This window comes from Mytilus californianus, unplaced genomic scaffold (genome assembly GCF_021869535.1).
Source record: "Mytilus californianus isolate M0D057914Y unplaced genomic scaffold, xbMytCali1.0.p SCAF_4, whole genome shotgun sequence".
Classification (NCBI taxonomy): domain Eukaryota; kingdom Metazoa; phylum Mollusca; class Bivalvia; order Mytilida; family Mytilidae; genus Mytilus; species Mytilus californianus.
The window spans coordinates 73,687,405-73,715,338 of NW_026262690.1; the positions used below are offsets into that span (position 1 = coordinate 73,687,405).

The 27,934-nt window shown below is 33.5% G+C and overlaps 1 protein-coding gene across 1 annotated transcript; it reads right to left on the minus strand.

The window, feature by feature from the left end:
* Positions 1 to 562: 562 nt before the first annotated feature.
* LOC127737073 (uncharacterized) lies at positions 563 to 27,715 on the minus strand. Its single transcript, XM_052247605.1, has 20 exons — positions 27,621 to 27,715; positions 26,244 to 26,947; positions 25,324 to 25,494; positions 24,434 to 24,604; positions 23,653 to 23,817; positions 23,002 to 23,175; positions 22,526 to 22,696; positions 21,899 to 22,072; positions 19,959 to 20,129; positions 18,625 to 18,942; positions 17,878 to 18,228; positions 16,936 to 17,256; positions 15,464 to 15,823; positions 14,449 to 14,646; positions 13,657 to 13,722; positions 7,939 to 8,262; positions 4,708 to 5,067; positions 4,094 to 4,288; positions 2,922 to 2,980; positions 563 to 1,028 (listed from the first exon to the last, which is right to left on the minus strand). Exons 1-19 carry the CDS (start codon positions 27,713 to 27,715, stop codon positions 2,967 to 2,969), a joined length of 4,503 nt encoding a protein of 1,500 aa, XP_052103565.1. The 3' UTR covers positions 563 to 1,028; positions 2,922 to 2,966.
* Positions 27,716 to 27,934: the final 219 nt, after the last annotated feature.

The following is a 27,934-nucleotide window of genomic DNA, read 5'->3' on the forward strand; positions in this document are numbered from 1 at the left end:
ATACTTTTTTCGCATTAAAGATTTTGAGCGTCCCAATGAAGACTGTTATTCTGTCACGCTAAACGAATAAGTGTGTTAATTATATGCGCTTTGACTCTGTGAAACAATCATGAATATTGTCAGGCATATGACAAGAGGGTCAATGAGGTTGAACTGTTAAAAGGAATTACAAAGTATAACCTGACAAACACGTGCCATTACAAACCTCTGTATAATTTCTTTAAAAGACAAATCTCTTCAATCTAATTAAAAAGTATCGATGAGCACGCGAGTTGCGATAGATCTAAATTTTAATCAGATTGACAATCTCTTGAAATTGGCATAGTCTGACTCATATAATATTCATTGTACTTTAGTTAAGTCCTGCATTCAGATTTTTAATTTCGTTTCGATAAAATGGACACCGAGGATAATCTATGCACTTTAAAAACCAAATGTTTTCCTTTAAATTGTAAGATTACTAGTTCTTGCAAAATTTAAAGGGCTTATTTCTGAGTACAAATTGTTGATGATTGTTTATGTATATATCGTATTGGAGGTGAAAGTAAAAGGGTTCAAGATGCAAAGCTATTTGAGAGTTTCTACTAAATTTAATAAAAATGAAATTGAAATATGTACAATCAATACAATAATCATTTATATTTTATAACATTCAAATTACAATGAACGACGTGGGCGAATTTCTTAATTGTTCAGTCTGTTAATGAGAAATTAATATGAATATACATGAATCAACAACATCAAATAGTTTTCGAAAAAAAAAACCATATGAACATATAATTCATTATTCATTATTCCGATCAAGCTTGAACTTCGTCTGGATAACCAAGATGGGTTTGATGTGAATGTTTAATGAACAACACATTTTGTTTACAAGCAAATCTATTTGATGGAACACGTAAATCTTTTTGATGGAACACTTAAAATAATCCTCTAAATGTTCCGATATGAACTATGAGGCTATATCCACAGGATAGTCTGAATGGTTGTAGGAAACTGTATCCACAGACTAAATTTTCATTTGAAACCTGTAAAATAACTAAGTTATTTATAATATTTAGAAAACCATTTAACTATTTCAGAACAGACAATCATTTCGTTCTTTTTCATTTTTTCACATCATTTTCACGATAACATGCGTTACAAAACATATTTGAATTTATCACACAAACAAATTAACGATGCATTGATGGTGTTCTGAAATTTGTAACCTTTTCAGTTTTGGCAGATGAATCCACACGGTCCTTCAAAAGCAATTTATACGTTTTGAAGTAATTCAAGACTTTCTGGTGTGGATCTGTATAAGAGATATTGTATTTCAACGTGCGCTCGCTGTAGTTTGTGTTTCGGGAATAGCTATCATCTTGTACGTTCGAGACGAAAAGCCAGAGAAAACAAAACCAGAACACCTAAGCCTTTAAAGGTCAAGTCATCCTGGCTGAGTAGGAATCTAAGCTGGTTAACAAATATGAACTTGAAAATAGAGACAAAGTAGAGGCGAAAGATACGAAAGAGACAACCCCGCCGCATTTTGTGCGCCTGTCCCAAGTCAGGAGCCTCTGGCCTTTGTCAGTCTTGTATCATTTTTAATTTTAGTTTCTTGTGTATAATTTGGAGTTTAGTATGGCGTCCATTATCACTGAACTAGTATACATATTTGTTAAGGGGCCAGCTGAAGGACGCCTCCGGGTGCGGGAGTTTCTCGCTGCATTGAAGACCCATTGGTGGCCTTCGGCTGTTGTCTGCTCTATGGTCGATTGTGGTCTCTTTGACACATTCCCCATTTCCATTCTCAACTTTATTCAAACTCAAAAGTCGAAAATAAACTTGACAACACCATGGCACAATAAAAAAAGACCAAAAGACAAACAACAGTACACAAAAAACAACATAGAAATCTAAAGACTGAGCAACACGAACCTTGCCCTAAACCGGGGTGGATCTCAAGAGCTCCGGAAGGGTGAGCAGATCCTGCTCCACACAAACTATATTCAAACGTGGCCTCGCAGTACTTTTTTTAGACAATAGATGTGATATGGTTTCTGTTCACGTAACACATGTTTCTGAAATAGCTTTCATATGGTATGTTTGAGATCAAAACCCAGAAACCACAAAACCAAATACGACCAAAACCAAAACTGCTCAGCTGTTTAAGATAAAGTCCTCCGTGTGGAGTAGGAATCTAAGATTTAAAACAATCACCTGCTTTTAAGAACTTGAAACTACAGATAAAATGTATCATTCGATTCATACCAACACAGACGAACAGTCTATTGGGCGGTAGCACTGGTAGGTAACCTCGGGTACTGATAATTAACAAGCAGTGTTACTGATATAATTACGTGTTTCTGTAGTGACTTTCATCCGACACGAATGGCCCTGCTCGCAAAAAACGGTTGAAGCCAGTTTTAGGAGTGGAAATGTGAGAATGAAAGTCCGTATTTATAACTGTTATTTTAACTAAAGTCCAAAGCCCGTAATTTCGGCAAAAATCAGCGGAGCGGAACCAAACATTAACTCGAACTCATCATAGTAGACTCACATACTAAAAATCAGCTCAATATATGAAGACATTTAGAAAAAAGTCCGTATAACTGTTATTGAAACCAAAATTTTGAAAGCCCAAAACCAATTATTTCGGCAAAAACCAGCGGAGAGGAACCAAACGTAATCTTGATCTGCAACTCATCATAGTAGACTCACATACTAAAATTCAGCTCAATATGTGAAGGCGTTTAGAAAATAAAGTTCGTATAACTGTTCGTTGCGGAATGACGGAATGACGGACAAGGGTAAAACTATATGGCCCTGACCACTTTGTGTCGATGCCATAAAAATAAGTTTTTCTTATAACAAAACATTATCTATTATTTTCAATATTTTTTTTTAAATTCAAACCAAAACTTTTCATATACAAATACCTGAGATATTTCTTCTTGAACCTGTGATTACTGTTTCCTTGCTTCCTATTTGCAAAAATCTAGAAAAAAAGGTTTTATCAAAAATTTTAATCACACTTTTTGTATTTTATTGGTCTGTGGATTTTTCTGAACATGTTTGCTTATTTAAGTTATCTTTATTTGTTTGCTATTCTGGAAGTGTAGCGTTTAACATATTGTATAGACGCCTGCCTAGCTTATAATACTGCACGTTGATCTCTTGTTGATGATTTTTAATTATTTTCGTACACCAACATTTCTTTTTACGCACATTGGTAAAGTCCGCATTAGTCACATTCTTGGTGTTGAAGTTTTAAGTTGCATGTTAGATGATGGTTGATCTTTAAGCTAAAACTCTCCACCTGTTACTATCTTATTTGTATTGACATATTGCAGTATGTCGTCGATTTGCCTAACAAAATAATAATTCAGACTTCGACCTTAATCAGAGATAGAGAAAAGATAAAATGTTGATGTGCTCCAACTTGATCAAGTAGTTCTTTATATACATTATGAATAGTAAGTATGGCTACAAGAAAGTCCTGGGTATACGTACATGAGACCATATCCCACTGACACAAAAAAAGGTAAAAACATCTGTTTGGGTATAAATCATGAACTGTATTTCACATACAGTAAATATTCTTTGCTTTTGATGTACATAAATCAACACTCGTATTCATCTTACACACACAACTTGAGCTACTTTTAATTTCGTCTATATCGGTACACTTTGCACAAACACTTCATGTATGTAGCCTCCTGTTATAAGTACTGTTTCCCTCGATTTTAAGAAACAAAACCATATTGAGGTAGAGCCAAATTTCCACTGTCTATGTTTCATTAACAGGATCTTAATTTGTTTTTTGAATTTTGGATAAATACTAGTACCAAATTTGCAAAAATCTGTGAAAATTTCTACTTTTTGCTAAACATCGGTATTTATAATTTAGTAATCTGTTTAGAATTAAGCCATACTATTATTAGAAACTTAAAGTTCATACATTGGGATGTGATATAATGAATTAATGTAAAGATTGAAAGAATTTTTCAAAATGGCCTCGGTTTGAAATAAATTAAGTGGAAAATGGCTCTACGTCTTTCATAAATCACAACTATCATAATAATTTTCAGAATGATTCTATTAAGGATACCTTGTGGAACTGGTTCACTACATGTTTTTACAGAACAGTCAGTACTACATTCACCCGTCACACTATTTCTACAGTTAAGAGATGGACATGGTAATCCTTGAGGTACTGTGAAATTAGTACACTGCACAAAAACGTCACAAACTGTTGGGTGTCCCTTTTTTGCACTATCTTTGGTATTGCAATTGCAGATATCTTCTGCAAAATTAACAGAAAGATATTTTTATAACATTAATGAGTACATTTAGGAAATAACAAAACATTGAAAATTGTGTAAGAGACATTGCTGGATGTGTCTTTAATGTTGGACTGGAAGTCATTGATTTCAAACCCAGAGGTCATCACTTGGCTATACAAATTACATCATTATTGACTAATCTTGATGTGTACCTGTTAACAAATCAGGAAATGCTATTTGGCTCCTATTTTGTTTAGATCTAAATTTGTTTTTCGATTGCTCCCAACTATTTGTGTGACTTTTACTATTTTGGAAACGGTGTTTCTGTCCTTCACAAATGAAGAGTTTGCGTTGCCTTTTTGTCTTTTACGTACTATTGATGTGTTTGTATACCCATACAGTGCAGGAGCACATAAAACAAGATTAAAACGAATCAAACCTGGAATAAGGTGTAAATCTTCTGTGTCTGCAAAAATTTCATTGTTTCCCAAAGAAACGGAATCATTCACAAGACACCGTATTTTACTATTGATCATTTCAGGAGAAAACAGCATGCCAAACAGGACTGTCATTGTATTGTTATAGCAATGTTCTCGTTGAATCTTTGTGAATATGATTTTTATGAATTGATCTTGTAACGGTTCGAAAGACGTCGACCCAGTGTGCTGTATTTCTATAATTAGATTTCTGGGAGGTTCACCGACGTCACCACTGCATACGTGTTCAAATCCTGGTCTGTAATATCCCAGATTTATCACCTGATCTTTATTCATTTCTAAGTTTGGATTTGATGGCTTGCCTGTTTAAAACAGAAACATTATTCAAAACAGATACTTTCTCCTGGACATATGATGAAGTAATAGTGTATGAATTAATTTTATTAACCATAACTTATAAATAATTAATTCAAAACATATAATTATGAATAATATGGTATTGACCTTATATATGAAAATCGGAAAAGAGCGGAATGATTCTTAAACAATGTATAATAGTCTTTGAAAATCTTCATATTAGGATATGTATGACTTCAATACGTTTGTAATCTTTCTGTACAGTTTCAGTGATCTGTATTGAAATCTATAGTTGATTACACAAAATGTGCACCATTTGTAAAAATGGTTCAGAAAAATGATAAATATCCTAACCTTGAAAAAATAAGATTAAAACCCTGGAAGAATTCCGTAAAAGCTAAATGCACAAATAGAATATTTTCAGATTACCGATTTTTGACTCCGGAGTATAGAATCATGTGCAAAACAGTGTAGCCGAGACCATTGATTGGCGCGCTAAAATATCCCATTGACTGGGTCAGATTAGGTGACCGTTCGTCTGTAACGCCCACAACTCACGACGTATTTATTATAAACATTTAAACTGTGGGGTCACCAAAGGGTCTCAACGCCTAAATAAAATAATTCGAAAAACTAATCAGGAATAACCTTTGTGTTTTGATTTATGTTGAATACTTAAACGTTCTTTACTTGTGTTTTTGTTATGTTTTGATAATGAATTTTTATGATATCGGACGTTCTTTCAGCAAAAAAGGATTTAACTGGCTTTAAAAGTTACAATGGATGTGTTGATTATTATCTTTTTTTCGGACGTCAAAGCGATTTAACAATTGCGGTTGTCCAATTATGTCATCTTTTAACTTTTATCTGGTCAAAATTTTATTTTAGAACGAATGCATGATCAACTTTAAAAAAGTGTGCAAACACAAAACATATAGACAAAATATACTTCTTTCCTGTCTTTTTCGTACTTGCAAGTTATTAGACAGTAAAAAGGCTATTTGGATCAAGCCTTGTGAAATTTGCATTTACGTTTTTGAATAGGTAAAATGTATAGTTTGATGATCTTTTCTGCTAACTACTATACTTATGAAAAACCCTTGGCAACAGAAACATATTCAGCTTTTTTTTTAATCGACCCAATTTACATAGTAATGGACGACTTCGTACATTTTATGATCGCAAATAAAATATGTATATAATATACTGTGCACTGTAGTTCGTATATATACTGAGACCCTTTGGCAACCCCACAGTTTAAATGTTTATAATAAATACGTCGTGAGTTGTGGGCGTTACAGACGAACGTTCACCTAATCTGACCCAGTCAATGGGATATTTTAGCGCGCCAATCAATGGTCTCGGCTACACTGTTTTGCACATGATTCTATAATTTTTCGACAGGTTACCTACTCTGGTGCAAGACATTCTGTACGGTTAATTAAGTAGGAGTAACCAAAAGAAGTCAAATCAAGTTTTTAATCGGCGCAATTTGGGAGAAATATCTAACTATGTAAGGCATGCTATTTTTTTCTTAACACGACAAAATCATCGGAAAGCAGTTAATTTTTCCTACAAATTGCACCGATACCTGTGTAATCTTTTTTGTAAATGATTACAAACAATAGGTATCATTATCCGCGCCCGTCAAAAATCACCATACTACATGTATGAGGCGATTTTGCACTTCGTATGCAAATCTCAATTGAATTGTTCTTCTTTCTTAGAAAGCATAGCAAAAGTTAAGTTTAAAATAAACTAGATCTACTTTCAAGTATATACATTTTAAAAACATATTACCTTATTCTATATATTATGTATAATCTAAGATGTATTTGCAATGTTGTCAACATTTCCCGATATTGATATACCATTGTTCTCAAAATTCGGGATTTTTATTTCACAAAAATTTTGTTGTTGTTCAAGATAATTGATATTTACTCTTGCCTTTGCTGTTGAAAGACCTTTCCAACTGAATTTAACAGTTTGTTCTTATGGTGTACTGTTACACCCTGTTTAAGAATAGGGAGTGGGTTAATCACTCGCAGATATGTTCAACCCTGATACATTCTGTATGTGCCTGTCTCAAACCAGGAGCCTGTAATTCAGTGCACGTGGTTGCTGTCTAACGATTTGTTAATCTTTTTTCGTTTTATCATAAATTAGCACATTGGTTTTCGTGTTTTAAAATTGTTTGAAATTTTGTTATATAAGGGCATTTTACAGCTCACTATACAATTTGGGTTTTGCTCAATGTTGAAGGCCAAACATTGTCAACATCTACGTCATTCTGGTCCCTGCTGGATATTTATATGATTGGCAATCATACAACATCTCCTTATTTTCGTTATAGCAATTTCATTCCCTTCCATGAAATACTATATAATTTTTTCTCTTTCTTTTTTACCTACCCCAAAATTTCTAATCAACTTGAACATAAATAAGCACATCTATGGACTATATATTGTTGTACAGTTGTTACTGTAAAATTGCATTACATACATTTTTTAAAGAAGATTTTCATTAAAAAAGTGTTGACTTCCAATATTACGGATAGATAGACGGACGCACAAATGAAACATTACATGACTTCCCTATCTTTGCTGCAGCACAAAAAACTGGGGCAGTATAAAAGCCTAAACCATACTGCAGTTGAAACTTTATAAACCCTTAATTGGAAAAGAGATGAGAAAATGAAACTGAAATTTGATACCTTGAGGTTTTCGATTTATTTACGCGCGTGTGTGTTTTCTATTCCGTAAATTCAAACATCGCACCAGCATAAACTATATTATAATAAAGCAATATTCCTATTCCTGTGATAAAATATCCGACATTTTACACGCTGCCATAATCTATTCTTCTTAATATCTTACGTAAGATTATTAAATGACCATTTGTAGTATATATTTGGTCACTTGTATCAACAACAACAGTGTAAGGTCCCTCTGAACCACAAGTCGCTACCATCATTGTAATGGTTAATTTGGTGCCGTCAAAGTCTATTGTTATATTGAATTGTTCCTCTATTGGCAGCATGCTGACAGAACCATCACTGCTGATGAATCCTAATGTTTTTGTTTCCTCGGTCTCTGAAGCTCTATTGATAGTTATTGAATTAAAAGTTATTCTATTCAAATAGCACAGTATTGTTGCGGGACCAGTATTCAAGAAAATCGATGTATTCGTGCACTCTATTGCTGTAAAATAAGTTGGAAATATGAAGCATTAAGTGCCAGTCTTTGTAAGAATCAGGCAATTTTGAAAAAAATCAAAACATGCCCTAAAAAAACCCACAGACCTAACCATCCTATTTTGAAGTTAACCTCATCCTGAGTTAGAAATGGTAGGTCTTTCGTTTCTGCGTGTCTGGTAATTCGAGAAATCTCTAGATAAATTTTGGTTAGAATGATAGCAAATTACGAAGTTAGCTCCCCTTAATTTTTCATTTCTAGTGCATTTCAACCAAATTATATCTTGAATTACCAGAACAGGACAAGGAAACGAATGTTATATTCAAGCACCGTTATACATTTTGAACAAAAATTAATGTCAACCTGAGTGGGTTTTTGTTTGTCATGTTTTCACCACTGCCTGATTCTTAGGCAGATTGGCACGTAAAATGTCCTTTTTTAGATCTAACTTGCAAAGCAATGTTTCATTTTTATAGTTTCTCTTTGAAAGGTTTTTCAAGCTCAGAACCGTATGATACTCATTACCTTTGTTCTATCAAGTTATATGGCCTTCCAGGGGCCAGCATCATGAAAACCTATCTTAAGCTTCATTTAAGAGATTACTTACGAACGCTTTACGATAACGTTACGATGGTGCTATGAGCGTATCTCCAATCCTCTCGTGGTTTACTCTTAACAATTTTACAGCTATCTTAGTATACACGTACGACTGTGAGTTAAGATAGTACTCTTATCGACTTTTTCGAAATGACCGCCTTTGATTTTTGATGAGAATATTAGAGTTCAAGGCAAAGTCGATAGTAAAAATCATCTGTGCGTTTAATAGAACGGTCGAAAAACACACTTAAATTCAATGCTTGTTTTTATTGTTTGTTCTTATGTTGTACTGTTACACCACTTTACCAGGTTAGGGGAGGGTTGGCGCCTACAAACATGTTTACACTCATACCACATCTTCTTATATCTATTAACCCCGCCACATTCTATATGATCCTATATGTGTCTGTCCAAAGCTCGGTCCAAAGTCATTAGTTGATTATTGACCATTGAGTGGTTGTCGTTTTTTGCTCAAATGGTTGTCGTTGGTACATGTCTGTCATATATGTTTTTTTCGTAAATTGTTTTGTTAAAAATTAGGCTGTTAGTTTTCTCAATTGAATAGTGTCATATTTTCCATGTCTATTCCTTTTAAAGCCGACTATACGGTATGGGTGTTTCTAATTGTTGAAGACCCTACGATTGCCTATAATAGCTTACATCAACTTCATTTGAACTTTGGTGGATAGTTGCCTATTCTAGAGGTTGAGTGAATCAGATGTGGATACTAAAAAATTCCAAAGATCTTTTAGAGTACATACAATCTAAGACTCTCTCATCTTGCAATAGTATTAAAACATTTGACTTTTCTACACTTTACACAAGTATTCCCCATTCCAAACTAAAAGACAAATTGAAAGAGTTGGTACTAATTTGTTTTATTAAAAAGAACGGCGAACGTAGATACAAGTATCTTGTCTTGGGGAGGGATAAATCCTACTTTGTAAAGAATCACTCTGATTCTGACAAAAAATTCTCTGAAACGGACATTATCAAGCTGCTTGATTTCTTGATTGACAACATATTTGTTACGTTTGGAGGACGTGTTTTTCAATAAACTCAAGGAATTCCAATTGGAACCAATTGTGCCCCTCTTCTTGCCGACTTGTTTCTTTATTGTTATGAGGCTGACTTCATACAGGAACTTCTTTGGAAAGAAAGAAGTTAGCAATATCCTTTAACTTTACGTTCCGCTATACAGATGATGTTCTCTCACTAAATAATACAAAATTTGGTGACTATGTTGAACGAATCTATCCCATCGAACTAGAGATAAAGGATACTACAGATACAGTTAAGTCTGCCTCATATCTTGACTTACATATAGAAATTGACAATGAGGGTCGGTTGAAAACAAAACTTTACGACAAAAGGGATGATTTCAGCTTCCCATTTCTATGTAGTAACATTCCAGAAGCGCCTGCAAACGGAGTATATATCTCCCAATTGATACGATATTCCCGGGCTTGTATTTCCTATCATGATTTCCTTGATAGAGGATTGCTGCTCACAAGGAAGCTATTAAACCAAGAGTTCCAAATGGTGAAGTTGAAATCATCCCTTTGTAAATTTTACGGACGCCATCACGAGTTGGTTGACCGTTTTGGAATAACCGTTTCACAGATGATATCGGATATGTTCCTTATGTCGTAACTACAATACCCTTCCCTTTTCACGAATGTGACCTACCGAATTAGACTATTTACCGGATTTGTAATAACATAAGCAACACGACGGGTGTCACATGTGGAGCAGGATCTGCTTACCCTTCCGGAGCACCTGAGATCACCCCCAGGTTTTGGTGGGGTTCGTGTTGCTTAGTCTTTAGTTTTCTATGTTGTGTCATCTATACTATTATTTGTCTGTTTGTCTTTTTATTTTTGGCCATAGCGTTGTCAGTTTGTTTTCGATCTATGAGTTTGACTGTCCCTCTGGTATCTTTCGTCCCTCTGTTGTCTCATTGGCAATCATACCATATCTCCTTATTTTTATATTAAAGAAATATTTTCAAACATTGAATAAAAAACAAAAATGGCAGATAGAGGTGCTCCAAACGGTCCGAAGAAAACAAGGGACAAATTTTCTTTCCCTATTGATAATTTTCCATTTTTTGACGGTGATGTTCCTTTGGCATCGTCTTGCGGTGTTTATATTTTAAAACTCGTTCGCTATATCCTTGTCTGTAGTGAAGTTTTAGATTTCAAGGAACGTAATCTATGTATTACTGGGACATTATTAAGTCAAGGATTTCGTTAGCACAAATAACTTAAAACCTTTCCTAATTTTTTCCATAGATACACAGATTTGGTTAGCGAGTTTGGCTGTACCTGTAGAAAACTTATTTCAAACAGAATAGCACATCCTAATTTCTACGGTGATGTTGTTTGAGGGTTGTAATGGGGGTACCTTCATGACGTATAAAGGTAACAAATCTTGCCTAATAACATTAACGGTAATTTTCAATGCATGACGATAAAATGTACAATTACTTTATGACGATTAAAAAACCGACGATTTTGACAAATCACGATAATTTCTTTCCAAAAAAAATACGGTAACGGATGATTATTTGAGACATGTGACGAATCACGATAAGGATATTTTGACAAATCACGATTTTTGATGTTAAAAGTAGCCGAAAATGACCGTTTGATGTCTAACGGTAAAGGGCATTCCTACCCTCTTGTTTACCGAGCCTGAAAATTTAGATACGATCCGGGTATACTTATCGGGACTTATCACTCCTTTAAATAAACTTATTCTAAAAGGTTACCAATTCAACACTGTAATTATTATACCTTTAATATTGTTTTTATTGGTATAAATATTGATTTTGTTATCAGTAAATTAAAACCATACTAAATATTATTGTTATACACATATGCACTTTCACGGGACCTATATTTTGGCATTGCTAATGGTCATGTGTTTCTCTGACTGTGAATGCCGTCTTTACACTAAATCTATTGGATGTAGGATGTGTACTGAATGATATTTTAGTCATAGATACATGATTTGTTTTAATTAGTTGTTATTGGCTTTGAACTAGCTGTCAGTAACTGCGAGTACCCTCAGATCTGTACTTTAAGTGTTTTCGTTGTTAGGGATGAACAAATACCCTGCCACGTCCTGTTTGTGTATTTGTTAGCTGTTTTCCTGCTTTGTATCGATCTCCTGAGTAAAGCCTTTTTCAACTGATTTTCAGAGTTTGTTCTTATGTTGTGCTGTAACTCCACTGTCCGAGGTTAGGGGAGGGTTGAGCGCTCTCAAACATGTTTAACCCCGCAACATTCTTTATGTGCCTGTCCCAAGTCAGGAGCCTGTAGTTCAGTGGTTGACGTTGGTTCATGTCTGTCATAGTATATTTTTTTTTCGTAAATTATTTTGTTATAGATTAGGCCGCTGGTTTTCTCAATTGAATGTTCATATTTTCATGTCGGGGCCTTTAATAGCCGATTATATGGTATGTATTTTTGTCATTGCTGAAGGCCGTACGATTGCCTATAGTTGCTTACATCCACTTCATTTGAACCTTGTAAGATAGTTGTCTCAATGGCAATCATACCACATCTTATTATCATAAAAAAAGCCAACTTTAACAAAGATGAATCGGAAACAATACTGACAGTTTTTCAGATGAAAGAAATGCTGTTACTGTACTGGGGACATTTTCCTATTTTGTAATCACGGACAATCCTACTGTCGTCTAGGAAATCAAATGGATTTGTTCGATCCCTGAAGATCCTTATGTATATCCTATTTTGCTCTCTTAAACGCAAAAGCAAGAACATTATAAGCGCCATATTTTCAACTAAGAGAGAGATAGGGGTGCGTGCCCCTGACCACTCTTAGAAATTTCTGTTAAGTTTTCAGTAAAAAAAAAGAATGCTGATACACTTAAAATTTGCTAAGAGTAATCAAAGACGATCTTAAGTTGATTATCGACGTTCGAGATACCCCATCGTTAGGATTAAAGCTAAGAGAGCGATCAGAGAAGGATAAAGAGTACTCTTAGGGTTGCGAGTCCAACATGAATTTTAAGGGCTGTCAATCATTCTAAGATTACTTCAAGATACACTCTTAGCAGATAAGATGATCTTAAGATGATCTTAAGCACTAAGATTGCTTCATGACACTGGTCCCTGCTCTTTTAAACGATTAAAATAGTTAATTAATTTCAAAGTAACAGTTCCTTCATTTGTTAAATTGTCTTTGTTAGAAACAAAATACACAGTTGTCCAAGAAAGACGGGATTAAAATTTCTACTTAACTTACAGAGAACTCATACAGACTATTAGTGTTCAAATATAAAATTGTCTCTATTTTTTTACTGATGTCAGTGTGTTTGCTGTACATTTTTTAAATATTCCTATGTTGCCGGAAAAAAGTATTGGTAATAGTATTTTAAGTTGTGTAAGCATATTTTGAGTTGGGTTGAGGTGACGAAAATTTTTAAATTGTGAGACTACATTTCTCATCAGTTTTAATTGTATAAAATGACACTCGTCGTAAAAAGCGGCATAACTCAGAACTAACTGGTAACGTTTTAAATACTATTGTTGTTGTGCTCTTCTTGTAAAGATGGTAATCATTATGAATTGAAAAAAAAACATGAAAATAAATGGAGAATGTGTACATGGGACATGATAATTGCATATAACGTTATAAAGGGACATAACTCAAGATCGGTAAAAGTTACGCCACCCAAATTCGAACTTGGTCTCAGTGTTGTGGTAATAAGCATTGTGTATAAGTTTCATAACATTTTACGTAGAAGGTAAATTTTACATTTTAAACACTTACGTGACACAGTTGGACTAACGGTAGTAGTCATATCTATAGATGGTATGGTTACAGCACCACAAAAATCTAAAAAAGTTATTCTTATCTATATATGGATATATCTGATAAAAGGTAAATGCGTTTGTATTTGTGTTTGTGAGTACTTATAAACACTGTTAAATCCGCCACATTCCTTATGTTCCTGTTAATTCAGGGGCCTGTAATTTAGTGGCTATCGTTGGTAGCCGTGTGTTATATTTGTTTTTCGGCCGTTGATTTTTTGTTCGTATTGTTTCACATTTTGTCATTCATGTCGGGGCCTTCTATACCTGACTGTATGATGTGGGTTTTGCCCTTTGTTGAAGGTCCTTACGTTGACCTGTAATTGCTTAAAACCACGTCATTCGAACTCCGTTGAATAGTTGTCTCATTGACAATCATACAAAATCTCCTTATTTTGTATTACAACTCGCTAATTAATTTACAAGTATGTTTGATGGAGATTCCTTTTTTTTTGACAGCAGCTCGAGGCGTTTGTGTGTAGATAACAAGTTCGAGTTGACATAAAAACACCAACTCTTTCTGAGATTCGACTCTTGCTTTATTACTGCAGAAATGTATACGAAACAATTGATTCTTGAAATATTTGAATCCTTTATCGACCAAATTGATTATTACAAGGTTTACATACATTATACTATATATATCAAAGTATTACAGTTTTAAAGTACGCAAAATTGGATTTTAGTTTAATCTTACGTATTTCTTATCTCTGCAATAAGTTTTATTTTAAAATTAAAAAAAATGTATTACCTGCAGGAACTGTTTCCTTGCATACATTCTCAGAACAGTCATCTGAACAGATTCCTGTTGAACTATTTCTGCATTGGTTTGCCTGACATTGTTTTCCCACTGGAACTGTCATATTAACACATTCAACATAATAATCACATCGCCCAGGATGTCCGCGACGTATACCGGATTGTATAGTATTGCACTTGCATATGTCTTCTGCAAAAGTCATACTTTAAAAATAGAGTGAAATGTTATGTCATATTTCCGAATATAACCTACATAGTTTTATCTTTTTTAAATAAAAATTCCAAATTGACATAAAATTTTTAATGATATTTTTTAAAATTCTGCATTATTTACCACTGTCTTTGATATTAGCTGCTCACAGCGATTAGCATGTCAAATAGCCAATACTATGGATGCCGACTGATAAACAGGGTAAGTTTATCCTTCCAGAGCCCTTTTTATAGCTCGTTTTTGTATTGCCGTATGGAGTGACATAGTTGTTAGGTTATTGGCCGTGCTTCGTCTTCACAAGACATAAGGCACTTTTATTGTATTGGCATTTTAATTCGAAAGTTTCCACAAATGAAACATTAAATCTTAGATGAAAGTAATTGGCATCATAATCCGGTTTTAAATGCTATGTCAACTTGGAAGTGAGAAATGTTAAGTTTAAAGTAAGACTGTCAAGTTAGAAACACGAAATATAAGCTTAGAACTAAGAATTGTCAACTTGGAACTTGGAAATGGGAACTAAGAAATATGAAGTATGAAATGAGATATTTTAACAACAGAATTTTGAAAAGGACATTCTCTACCTTATTCAATTAACAAAATGGAAAAGTTCGGGGAAGCTCGTATTTGTCTTCGATTTTAAGATGTACACAAATGCACTTTCTCTATAACTTCAGTTCTAACACCGCATCTCTTATATATATATATATTCATCTTTAAGTCGGCTATTAAATTTATTTAGAATGTAGACATATTCACATTCCATAACTAAAATTAGTTAGTGTTGTATACTTACTTGGGATAATTGTAAGGACATGAACATCTGCATAAGGATCTACTTCAGATTGATATTTATTTTCTACTCTGCATCTCAAAGTTTGATTATTTTGCTGACCATCTACGTTTAGTAAGAATGTAAGATTTTGGAATCCATGACAATCCTGATTAGTTCTAATGTCATTCAATCTGGAAACGAATTCATCCGGTATTTGGTAATACTGTTTATCAACTTTTCCGGTCAAATCTATTAAAACATCGATACGAAGTTCCCCCGGTGGGTATCCAACATTTCCGTAGCAATGATGAGCTTCATTATAAGAGCCGGACTCGACAACAACGGCAGGGTTTAAGAATAAAGTAGGCTTCTCTGGATCACCTGTTTAAATAAACTCTCGCATGAAATATTTATTTGATACTACTGAGAGAAAAATAGTCGCCTACCTCAAGTTTGGAACTCTAAAGGTTTTGCACGTTTTCATACCGTAGTGTTGCTGTCAATTGAGGAAGTTTGGTGTTGCTGTCAAGTGAGGACGTTTGGTGTTGCTGTCAAGTGAGGAAGTTTGGTGTTGCTGTCAAGTGAGGAAGTTTGGTGTTGCTGTCAAGTGAGGAAGTTTGGTGTTGCTGTCAATTGAGGAAGTTTGGTGTTGCTGTCAAGTGAGGAAGTTTGGTGTTGCTGTCAATTGAGGAAGTTTGGTGTTGCGGTCAATTGAGGAAGTTTGGTGTTGCTGTCAGTTGAGGAAGTTTGGTGTTTATGGCAGATCATTGATAGTCTTTGGTGAATTTCTTCAAACACATTTTTAGATCGGGGGCGGTTTAGAACTTAACATGATTTATAGACAACTGTCTATGTGTTTATTTTACTATGTTGATTTGCTGTATCATTAACGTATTCCCACTAAAACACCCTATTACCGCTAACATTTCGGCAGATGCAATCGGGACCAAGATCAAAAGAACGTTATTTTTTTCTTCAAAATGACATGAAGATAAATCTATTCGAATTCTCTTGTTTTTCTAGAAAACAAGAATGTGTCTATAGTACACGTATGCCCCACTCGCACTATCATTTTCTATGTTCCTTGGACGTGGATTTGGGGTCAAAACTCTAATTTGGCATTAAAATTAGAAAGATCATATCATAGGGAATATGTGTACTAAGTTTCAAGTTGATTGGACAACAACTTTATCAAAAACTACCTTGACCAAAAACTTTAACCTGAAAAACTTTAACCTGAAGCGGCACAGACGGACGGACGAACGGACGCACAGACCGACCCACATAATGCCCCTAGGTGCGGCTTAACTTGATTTATTGACTTTTGCTGATATGTGAACTCCTAACCTTATTTATGAAAGAAAAAAAAAACAAAAACAAAAACAAAAGGGCCTATTGTATTTAAGGGACACGAGCCACAAGTACGATTTAGACATCAATTTAAACACATTTTGTTTGTCTATGGATCCGAACAATAACATTAAACGACTCACTTATCGGCTGCAATGATCCTGTCACCGTGGCTGTAACCGTTGTTCCATTACTTATAATCAACATATAGTCTCCTTCATCATCACAAGTGGTGTTTAAAAAATCAATAGAAATAACAGAATTCGTAATAACATGTATTTTTATGTTTAAATAGTCTTGGAGGTATGCTATATTTCCGGTTTTACTAATCCTTGATATATTTATGTTGACACTATCTTTGATTTTGACAATCATTATCTCTTCATATTCTTTTGTTCTGTTTAAAGTGCATGTCATCGTTGCTTCGTGTTGTATATGGACAGAAACATCAGTACATTTGTCTTCTGAAATTACAATTTAAAATTACTTTCGTCAATGCAATCAACACACTCATTATATGCTAACTTTTCAAAAAATAAGACCGATTCATTTTTTTCTCGGAAATAAAAGGCTACAATATCATTTAGTTTCGGATTAGTTTTTTTTAAATACCATAAACATAATAGACATACGTAATTCATACGATACAGTTACTAGCTTAAATAGTGTGAAATGATGAAGGCACCATTATCAGATTGATTTAAAATTACGAAAAAAATCAATAACATTCATACATTTTTTTGTGTTTGCTTTTTATTTTAAAAATTATTCGGTATTATTTGTAATAACTGTAAAGTTATTGACTGAACAGTTTTTAATCATAGAACTGACACACAAAGACCGTTTTCAATAACATAAACGGTACCAATTTTTCTGCATCAGATGCGCATTTCGACAATCAATATTTTTTCAGTGATGCTCGAAGCCAAAATATTTTAATATCCAAAGCTTATTAAAAAGATGAAGAGCTATAAATCAAAAAGGACAAAAAAGTATAGCCAAAGCCGGAAAAAGAATCGGAGCTTTTCAACATTTGCTCAGCCTTTTTTGAAAAGATGAAGTGTCCATACATAAAATGTACTTACTTGGGAAAGTTGATAAATCTACTTCCGAACCAATTATTTCCCCTCCAAGAATGAAGTCGTTTTGCACGCGACATCTCATAACTGCTTCATTCATATATGATGTAAAATTCATAGTAAATCTCAACATCTGAAAATTACTGCATCCTTTTGTATAACGAGAATTCTGTACAACAACTAGATCCGTAGGTGGAACTCTTGAAAACTCCGAGTTATTCAGTTTCATTTCTATTGTTAGTTCTCCAGTTGGTTTCCCAATATTTCCGGAACATTGATGTTCAAAGTCAGATTGTCTATATGATAGTCTGGCAAACTGATTAGGATTCACATAGAATACAGGAACGGTTGGTTTGTCTATGCAAAACAAAAACAAATCTTTTAATCGTACGATACACGGAACATGTATTTTTACTGAACTTTCTTGCTGTAAGTTTTTTACAGTCTTCAAATGGTAAAAATAATTACTATCAGAAACAGTATCCGTACGACTAAGAGCTTCTATTGCTTTGTGGGGCTTTAAACACCCCCACCTAACTGACATAAATTAAATGATATGGCAATTGTAATTCTAAACTATACTTTAATAGTATAAATTTTCAAAGAAATTAAAAAAATAATCAAAAAATTCAAATAAAAGTTGTCAATTTTACTTTATTAAAGGTTTTATTCTAAAGAAGTTGAGAAATGAATTTTTACAATTTATATAGTCTTATCGTTTTTTTGTGAAATTACATAAAACTATGTCCTTACCTATAATCAAAAGAGATCCAGTGATATTGACCCCATAAAAGGCTGTACTGTTTACATGCACTACATAAAAGCCATCGTCTTCACATGTGACATTTTCAAACAACAAGGATAAAGTTATATTTTCGGCCTGTTTAATAACTATACTAAAATCAGTTGATGATAGTAGATATTGGACTTCTCTGTTTTCGTTGATTCCTGCTATGTTTTGTCCGTTTCTCGTAATAATAATTGACATAGGATTCAACATTCCAGTGATGATACATGCTATACTAATTGTATCGTCGTATAAATATGCTGTTGCGTCTGTACAACTGCCACCTGTAAAACATGTAAAATATTTGGTCAATGAGACAATCTCAGTCTTTTTTTTAATTGAAAATGGCATTATAGTTATGTAGTTTTTATTACAAAGGATTAAAGAAATAACTGTGTAATCTATTACACTAAATGGGGTAACCAAAATTATGTTCTATGCAGCATGACAACGGAGTATGCTATGACGTATGTCTTCTTGCATCTTTTGGGTAGATCTACTATTCAATGGACTACAAACGTATGATGGCTACCATGATTTTGAGTCGCACATGTTCACTAGTCAAATGAATTTCGCAATAACGAGGTAATCTCAACTGATCATAGATCATTCTATTAAAATAAAATTAATTCAACATGTGAAAATGACTTTTAAGTATTATGTAATTTAGTAAATAGTGACGTTATATAAATGTTCAGTGGACGACAATGTGACATAGGAGGAAGTTATATGGGAGTACGCATCATTTTTGGACGGTTATCACCGAAAGTGATCCATCAATTTTTTTTACCAAAATTTGTATATTTTGATGCAGGAATGCAATTTCGTTGTGGGACATCATTCAAATTCGAAAATTTATTTGATTATGTCTTATGATGCATGTTGTACACTTTTATGACGAATAAAGATATTTGATTCCGAAATTTAAAACTTAATAGCTGTAAAAGAAGAGGTATCGCGGATGGCTTATTTTCATAAGAACGTCTGTAAAATTATTAATTTTGTTAGCAACAAGAAAACTAGTACGGGACCATATTTCTTTCAAAGCATTTATAAGGGTTATGAAATCATACTTTGTTTCAACATTCAATCGTTAGTTTTCTTTTTAAAAATAATAGAGTAATTTCCTGGTTTAATCTATAGAAATATCACATTGTTCACAAACTGCAGCTCGAAAACATGCTCGAGAACTTATACTTGTAATATTTCTGAAAATAACGAGATGGAGTCTATCAGATATTTTTATTACTATTCTCCTACAAAATAATGAATATGTCATTAAAGAGTCAAACTCATTTACCTGGACAGTTGTGGTTATTGCACTGCAGATGTTCATTTTCGTTACCGTCACAAAGCTCTCCCCCGTGCTGTGGGAGCGGATCATTACAACTACGATTTCTTGTTTGAATTCCTCCTCCGCAAGGTAGACTGCACTTATCCCATTCATTCCAGTTTGACCAACCACCATCAACTAGAACAAAATGTGTGAACTTTACTTACCGATTTGTGCTTTACATTCTACCAACTATCTTGATGATAATTTTGCTTTTATTAATCCAGACTTTTATATGGTATAACTTCAAATAAGTCGAAGACAAAGAACAAAAGTTATCCTTTTCTGTATTCAAATATTTTTGTTATCTATTTTGAAATTAAAGTTCTGAAAATGGTACTGACGTTTTGTCACATCTTGCAGTGATTCTATTTCTCAGTTCATATGTATATTCAACGCTGAGGTTTGTTTTAGAAATCAATGTTCGTATTGAAACAAATAATTGATAAATAATACACCAATCTCAAGGAAGTTTAACATGAACACATTTAGGTGCTTTATAGTACAAACAAGAACTTGCAATTGATCACGTCAATAATCTCGTTATAACATTTTTTAAAACCCTTTTATCATGTTTATAGTCCTTCGCAAAAATCACGATAATTTTTGGAAGTTTGGCTATGGCGTAAATTTTTTCCTGTTCGAATGTGGTAGTTTCAAACACCCCCTAAATAAAAAAAGGGGGAGGGGAGAAGGAAGATACCAATGAAACCATTTATAATCATAAGCAGAAGAAAAAACGACAAAACTATGGAAAAAGAGGATACACAAAAACCGAAATGACAGTCTACAAAGCACCATACAGAAAAGTAGACTGAACAATAAGAACCCTACGAAAAACTTGGCTGTTATACAGTAACGAATGCAGAACCTGCGTCAATAGTGGAATCCGTCGTGTTGGTCCAAGACAAATACAAATTCGGTTATAAGTCAAATTTTTCAGTAATCCATAAAATAAATTAGGAATATGGTCACTTCTTCTTCAGACAGACAGTAAAACCCTGCCAAAGTGGTGTTGAGGGGGGGACGTTTGGTTGTGCGAGATGTATAAATACGCAGCAAAGTCCGGTCAGAATGGGAACGTCAAATCATATGCCTCGTGTAGAGATAGTGGTACGTTTTCTGTACGTTAAGAACAATTACAAAAATACTGTTTGAGTGGTACCTATGTGGCATGTGGTTCATTCTGTTTGACCTCTATTACAGGACCGACCTATTGTATTTATTGTTATTTTGTTCTCGTCCTGAACATGTATAAAATATTTGCCACTGGACGTTTAGCAAACAACAATCAATAATCAATCAATCAATCTAGAATATATTGTGGAAGATATTTAGTGTCTTCATTAGTGTCTTCATCAGGGAAAATATTTAGGAGACAAAGAACGTCATTTAAAGCGATATTCTTATGCTTTTGGTGTTTGTAGCGATTGATATCCCATGCAAACGTGATATATCTATCATTTAAACTGCGATCTTGATTAAGATTCCAGCACGCCTTGTCTCTTGTTATTTAACTAGTTTCAGCTTTTGACAGTTTCTTACTTTGCTTTGTTGATACTCCCATGATACAATTTTGTAGAGGGTTGAGTCTCTTAATATTTCAAAACTTACCATTTGTCTCATGAACCAGTTGTATACAGTCAAGAGACAAGTGTTGTCTTTATATATATATATATATATACTATTTGAGCTGTGTGTCTTTACAAATAATCCAAGTTTATATGGGGAGATGTGGGTGTGTAGAAATTCACAGTTTATAGTTTTTTTGACAGTTGTCTCATTTTCATTAATACAACATCTACGTATTTTTTTTTATATCATTGCGAAGTATGAAACTGAGAATATATCTTTATTCATGCTGCACTAATTGACCCGCACTTGTTTGTGAAAGATGGTTAATATACCTGGGCAAGGATCTTCCTGGCAAGTTTTATTTTCGCTTTCATCTCCTATACATATAACCTGTTCATCATCATTAACACTTTGGCCAAAGCAGATTCTCCGTTTAAAACTGACTCCTTCACCACACGTCACGCTACAAACGTCCCAAGTACCCCATGGAGACCAATATCCTAAAACTAGATTTAAACACAAAAGTAGCTAGATGTTTTTATTAACTGATGTACAAAAGTAATTTTCATTTGTGAAAAATGTGAATACATGATGTGAATTGTTAATTTGCCCATATAATGTCCCATGATTTCTATGAATAAATTGTTAATAAAAGAGCTTGAAACAAAAAAAAAACATATATTGCAAGACCAAATTCTAAATCTTACCGTCTGGTATTCATATACTAGAGTATATATATATATATATATATATATAGCGATGACGAAAAGAAATAATGTAACAGACATGATAAAATTTTAATCTTTCTGAGGAAACAAACATCTGTAGGTTCATAATAATAATTTTTGTTCTCATTGCACTTTATAATAAGAAGTTTTCAAACACACTCTTGTTTCCAAAATGTACTGTTAACCAAATTACACTTTTCATTAACCGTTTGTAGTATACATTGGAAGTACCTTTACATTTCTCCTCTTCACATCCTGTATACTCCTTTGGAAATCCGTCGCAGAAGTTGCCTCCGTGTTGAGGAAGAGGATCGCTACAGTCTCGTGATCTGCTTTTTGTTCCACTTCCACATGTCTTACTACATTTCTCCCATGGAGTCCAATCGCCCCAGCCTCCCTGTACTAGAAATAATATACATCAAATGTTACTATAACCAGTGAATCAAACAGAAATGTTTTGCTTTCAAATTTGTAAGAACAGAAGATCCAACATCAACAAAACATACTTGATTTAATTCAAAAAAGAACATTTTAAGCGTTTAAACGATTGGTGTTCAATAATAATTTGACTGTTATAGTTTGGTTTCTTTTCATCTACCTATACGGTGTATAGCCAGCGTGAGAACTATATATAAATTGATTCAGGTAAATTGAAAAAGTAAAAAAAAAAATAAAATGATAAAAAAGTGATCTATAAATATATTTACTAGGGCATGGATTGTCTTGACATGGACCAATAGTTGTACCGTCCCCGTCGCATTCATTACCACCAAACAGAGGAACTGGATCACTACACGTTCTATTTCGTTGTCGAATACCACCATCTCCACAAGTTAAACTGCATTCTCCCCATGTCAACCAAGTAGACCAATTACCATTGACTGTTAATAGATTTTTAAATAAAAGGCATAAAACACAAAAAAAAGCTCATATAAACTTTGTTCATAATTTTTAAAACATATATTTATTAACATCAATAATCAAGACACCTTCGACATATTAAGTTTACCGTAGAATAAGTACATGTGTAGTAGCATGTTTAAAATTAAGCAGAGATACAAATACGCATATTTAAAAAAAGAAAAGAACCCCCTCCCCTCAAGAACTCTAAACGGAAAGTAAGGATTAGTATTCAACTATACAACTCTCCTCGTCAACTTTATACGTATGAGGGAGACTTTATACAGTTGATTCCCTAAGAGAAAAAAGAGGCTTGAAGTGTCCAATATATATATTGCTCTCACTGAATAACTCCAAATTCGTTAAACGCATATATAAAAATATAAAAAAAGATTCTTATTGTTCTTTTCTACCAATGTTTTTTGAAAACAAAATTATAAGTCAAATTTGATACTTACTAGGACATGGTGGGTTTTCACACAATCCAATATCAGTTGTATTTCCTTCACAGTCTTTTCCTTCAAATTGAAGAGGTGAACAACTTCTTGATCGAAGCATACTTCCATTACCACAAGTGACATCACATGAGGACCACAAACTCCATTGTGACCACATTCCATCGACTTGAAAAATATGTTTTCATTTTGATAACTTATTTATTTGCTTTTATTTGAAAAAAATAATGAAAGTTATATAACTCAGTGTTAGTGCATCATACATTTCAAAAAAATGTAACCATGCAAATATATGTGTCTTCGAAAAGCATTTTATTTCAAATGCAAATAATTAAACAATTAATCCATTTTTGCACAGTTAACGATGAAATTATTACTATTTGAAGTTCAAAAATTATGCAAGTAACTGTAAAGTTGTTTGTCTTCTCCTTAAATTTCATAAACAGATTTGGTTAAATTATTGGATTGTTGATTTTTTATATAGAATATGAGTTTGCTTAATATGTGTAAGTTGAAATATTTAATCTTTCTGAGCTAATTTAAACATAACAATAAACGGGCAAATCATGATCATCAGGAAATCTTTTGTATCGGTTCGAAAATTGCCTAAATTTGACGTGCCTTTACAATTGTTACTCTTTTCATAAGTATCAAATAAATATTATAATGATTCCATGGTCAACCGTAAAAACTATTAACATGATTAAACCTAACTAAATCGTACATTAAACACACTCGAATAGATAAGTCGTATTGCAATTGCAGTCTTCTAATGAAGTCTTACTTGGACATGACATTTCACTGCATGAATCAAACATAGTTTCTTCCCCAGCACATTTCTCTCCTCCAAATTTTGGTGCTGGATTTGTACATGTTCTTTGTTTATATTTTAGTCCTCCGCCACATGTAACATTGCATGCACTCCATGGAGACCATTGTGTCCACATACCATCAACTTTAAAGTAAAATGTGATCGAAGTAGGAAATTGAAACGAGAATGGAGAATATTATCTAGCAAATTATAATTATGCTTAAATCACACAATCTTTAATTGATAAAATATTCGAGAAGCCTTTCCTGAATAGTAACAGAAGGAAAAACAATCTAGACTTTTTTAAGGATAATACGTACTTGTTACTTTAGACTAGCTATAACAACAAAGATAAGAAAAATATTTTAAAATTATTTGTCGATTTACTATTTTATTAATCAAGTGCAATAACTCTTTAACATAAATAATAGCTATAAAGTAGTAGAAATGACCAAGCTAAAAGTTGAATTATACTTCATCAACTTTTGACAAATCATAATGTACTAGGAATCTGATGTTCAGTAGTTGTCGTTTGTTAATGTGGTTCATAAGTGTTTCTCGTTTCTCGTTATATTAGACCGTTGGTTTTCCCGTTTGAATGGTTTTACACTAGTCATTTTTGGGGTCCTTTATAATGTTTATAGCTTGCTGTTCGGTGTGAGCCAAGGCTCCGTATTGAAGGCCGTACTTTGACCTATAATGGTTTACTTTTACAAATTGTAATTTGGATGGAGAGTTGTCTCATTGGCACTCATACCAAATCTTCTTATATCTATATGAAGTTTGTGTGAGAATTCTGTCTGAATTCAATCTCTTCAAATGCGCTCAATTGTGAGTGAGAAAAAAGTTTAAACATAAAGTACCTGGACAGTTTTCAAGAACGCATGATTTATATTCAGTACTATTTCCTTGGCATGGTTTTCCACCATTTATTGGGTTTGGATCATTACACAGTCTAGTTCTCTGTCGAAGAGATGCACCACATGTTTCTGCACACCCAGCCCAGAAAGACCAGCTTCCCCAGTTACCGTTTACTAAATCAATCAAATGAAAATATTTAAATTAAGGTTACATTGTAAGTTTTGATAAGGTTAAAATACTTTAAATTTTAAGTACCATGATAAAAGATCATGGAACAAGAAAGCATGCTCTCCTTTATTGAAACAATATTACAGTTGATATCTTCAACAGTAAAAATACTGTGGCTTCATCTAAAATCTTATTCGGTCACAATTAAGGGGGGAATTTAGATGTAATGATTGTTTATAAACTTGAATAAGTCCTTGAGTAAGCTAGATACATTCACCAATCTTCTATTGTATGATTGGTGATCACTTGAAAGGACCAATGTACATATTTAACAGGAGCAGCACGCCGACTGTCGCTAGTGGAGCAGACACGAGCATTCATCTCCGGTTTTTAGTTCGTTTTGCACCCCGTAAGCTGAACGATTATAGTAAAATTCCTATTGAAAAAAAAAAGTTTTATAAAATTATTTGCAAGCACATGCTTACAATGCTACACTGGTTCTACGCTAATGCTAGTAGTTACTGCTTCACTACTGACATGGTTTTAACAAATATTTCTTAAATTTATAAATTATTAGGAAACTTAGGTTGCTTATCCTTCAACTTAATAGACCTAAGTTTGTTTTAACTATCCTTTTTGGGTCAGATGTGGCCATACAGCTACTAAAATATTTATAAATCCCTGGCCTTCAAATGTGGCTTTAAGTGTAAATACATAACGTTAAGATGTAAGGATTTAATTCTAATAGAAATACCTTGTAAGGATGGTTCTGTTGTTTGAGCCGGAATTGTGCCATCTGATGTAACATTTGAAACACCTGCTTGTGTTGTTATTTCCTCCGCTGTGGTCATATCTTTTTCAGGTGCTGTTGTATCGTTAGAAACAACATTTGCACCTACTGTCGTAGATGTTATACTGGAAACCGTTGGTTGGACGTTTTCTGACGATTCATTAGGCGTCGAACTTGACCGGACACTGGTTGATTGTGCTGGCGTCACAAAACTTTCAATAGTTGTTGTCATTGTTCTATTTGTTTCCTCAGTGGGATATGTAATTTTAGAAGTAATGGAAGACATTTGGGATGATGTGTCATTTGATGGGGTTGTGACAGCAAGTGATGTGGTACTTATATCTGGTAAAGAGCTTATGTTTACGTTTTGCGATGTTACAAGCTTTGACGTAAAGGTAGACAATTTATCAGCTGTTGTGTGGGCTGTTGTTGTAACCTTTGAGTTGGTAGTTGATGTAAATAGTTTCTGAAGTTCTGGTGGTTCTTGTAAATGTATAGTTGACACTTGAACGATTTCAAAACTGCCCAATAAAATCTGAAATCCCCCTAGCATTTGATTCCCACTTCTAAGTATATCATCCTTGATATATTTTACAGATTGATTTAACATGTATGACTCTGGTATGTCTACACAATACACAGTACATGATACTTTGATACTTCCTGGACTGTAATAAACAAAATCGTATTGAAAATAAACAATTTTAGGGACGACATCAAAAGTTCAATGTAGGATAAAAAACTTAATTCACATAGTTTTTTCACTGACCCCACCCCCCCTCTTAACTTAATTTGGGAAAAATTGATTGACCAATATGGATATATGTAAAATCGATTTTGGATAAACAAAACTTGAAGCAATTTTAACCCCCCACCCCCAAACTATTTGATTTAAGTTTTTTATCCTACATTGATCTTTTGATGTCGTCCCTTATTCAGATAAGTCGATCAATTTACTTATATTTTAAGATAATTTTATTGTAATATGTAGTGCAATTTTTGATTAGCAGTATCTTTTTTCAAAATTGCTCTTTTTCACTTCTTACCAAAGTCTATGATAACTTTAAGTTTGAAAGGAAATGCTCGGGTAGCTTGTCAATGTACGATTTGAAGGACAACGAAGGGACAAACTTTAAAAATTCCGTTGTCCTGTTATGTCACATCTAAATCTAAAAAAAGAAGATATTTCTCTAAACTAAAGCAATAGCAAATGTATTACCTCATACTAAATTTATCAGATATTAAAAAAAAAAGAATAATATAAACTGTTGTCTGCTCTATGGTCGGGTTGTTGTCTTTTTGACACATTCCCATTTCCATTCTCAATTTTATGATACTTACTTTAGAGCTAGTACGATGCAACCAATATAATCATCACCAAAGCCACCAGTATTATTATTTAGCACTCTATCAATCTGAAAGTACATCTTCTGCATTTGACCATCTTTGGTACAATCTTTCTCTTATTTTGTGAAAACATAGATAATTCTATTTCAAAAACTCTTTGCAATCGCGAATTGGTAATGGAAATATTAGCACAAGTATACTACACGTTACTATGCGTATATAGTAGTTGACCCGTCTTTCCGTCAGTCGCTTTGGTTTTCGGATGCTCAATCAGACATTTTGTATTATTCTTTTAGGTCATTACGTCT

Bases quoted from the DNA above. Each gene is read 5' to 3' on its own strand.
- LOC127737073 (XM_052247605.1), bottom strand. From the start codon at position 27,715: ATGCAGAAGATGTACTTTCAGATTGATAGAGTGCTAAATAATAATACT. The intron at 25,495-26,243 runs GTATTTCTATTA...TGATTGATTTAG, and splicing joins AACAGAACCATCCTTACAAG to TAAACGGTAACTGGGGAAGC. The intron at 15,824-16,935 runs GTGAGTCGTTTA...TTATTTAAACAG, and splicing joins AGGATCATTGCAGCCGATAA to GTGATCCAGAGAAGCCTACT.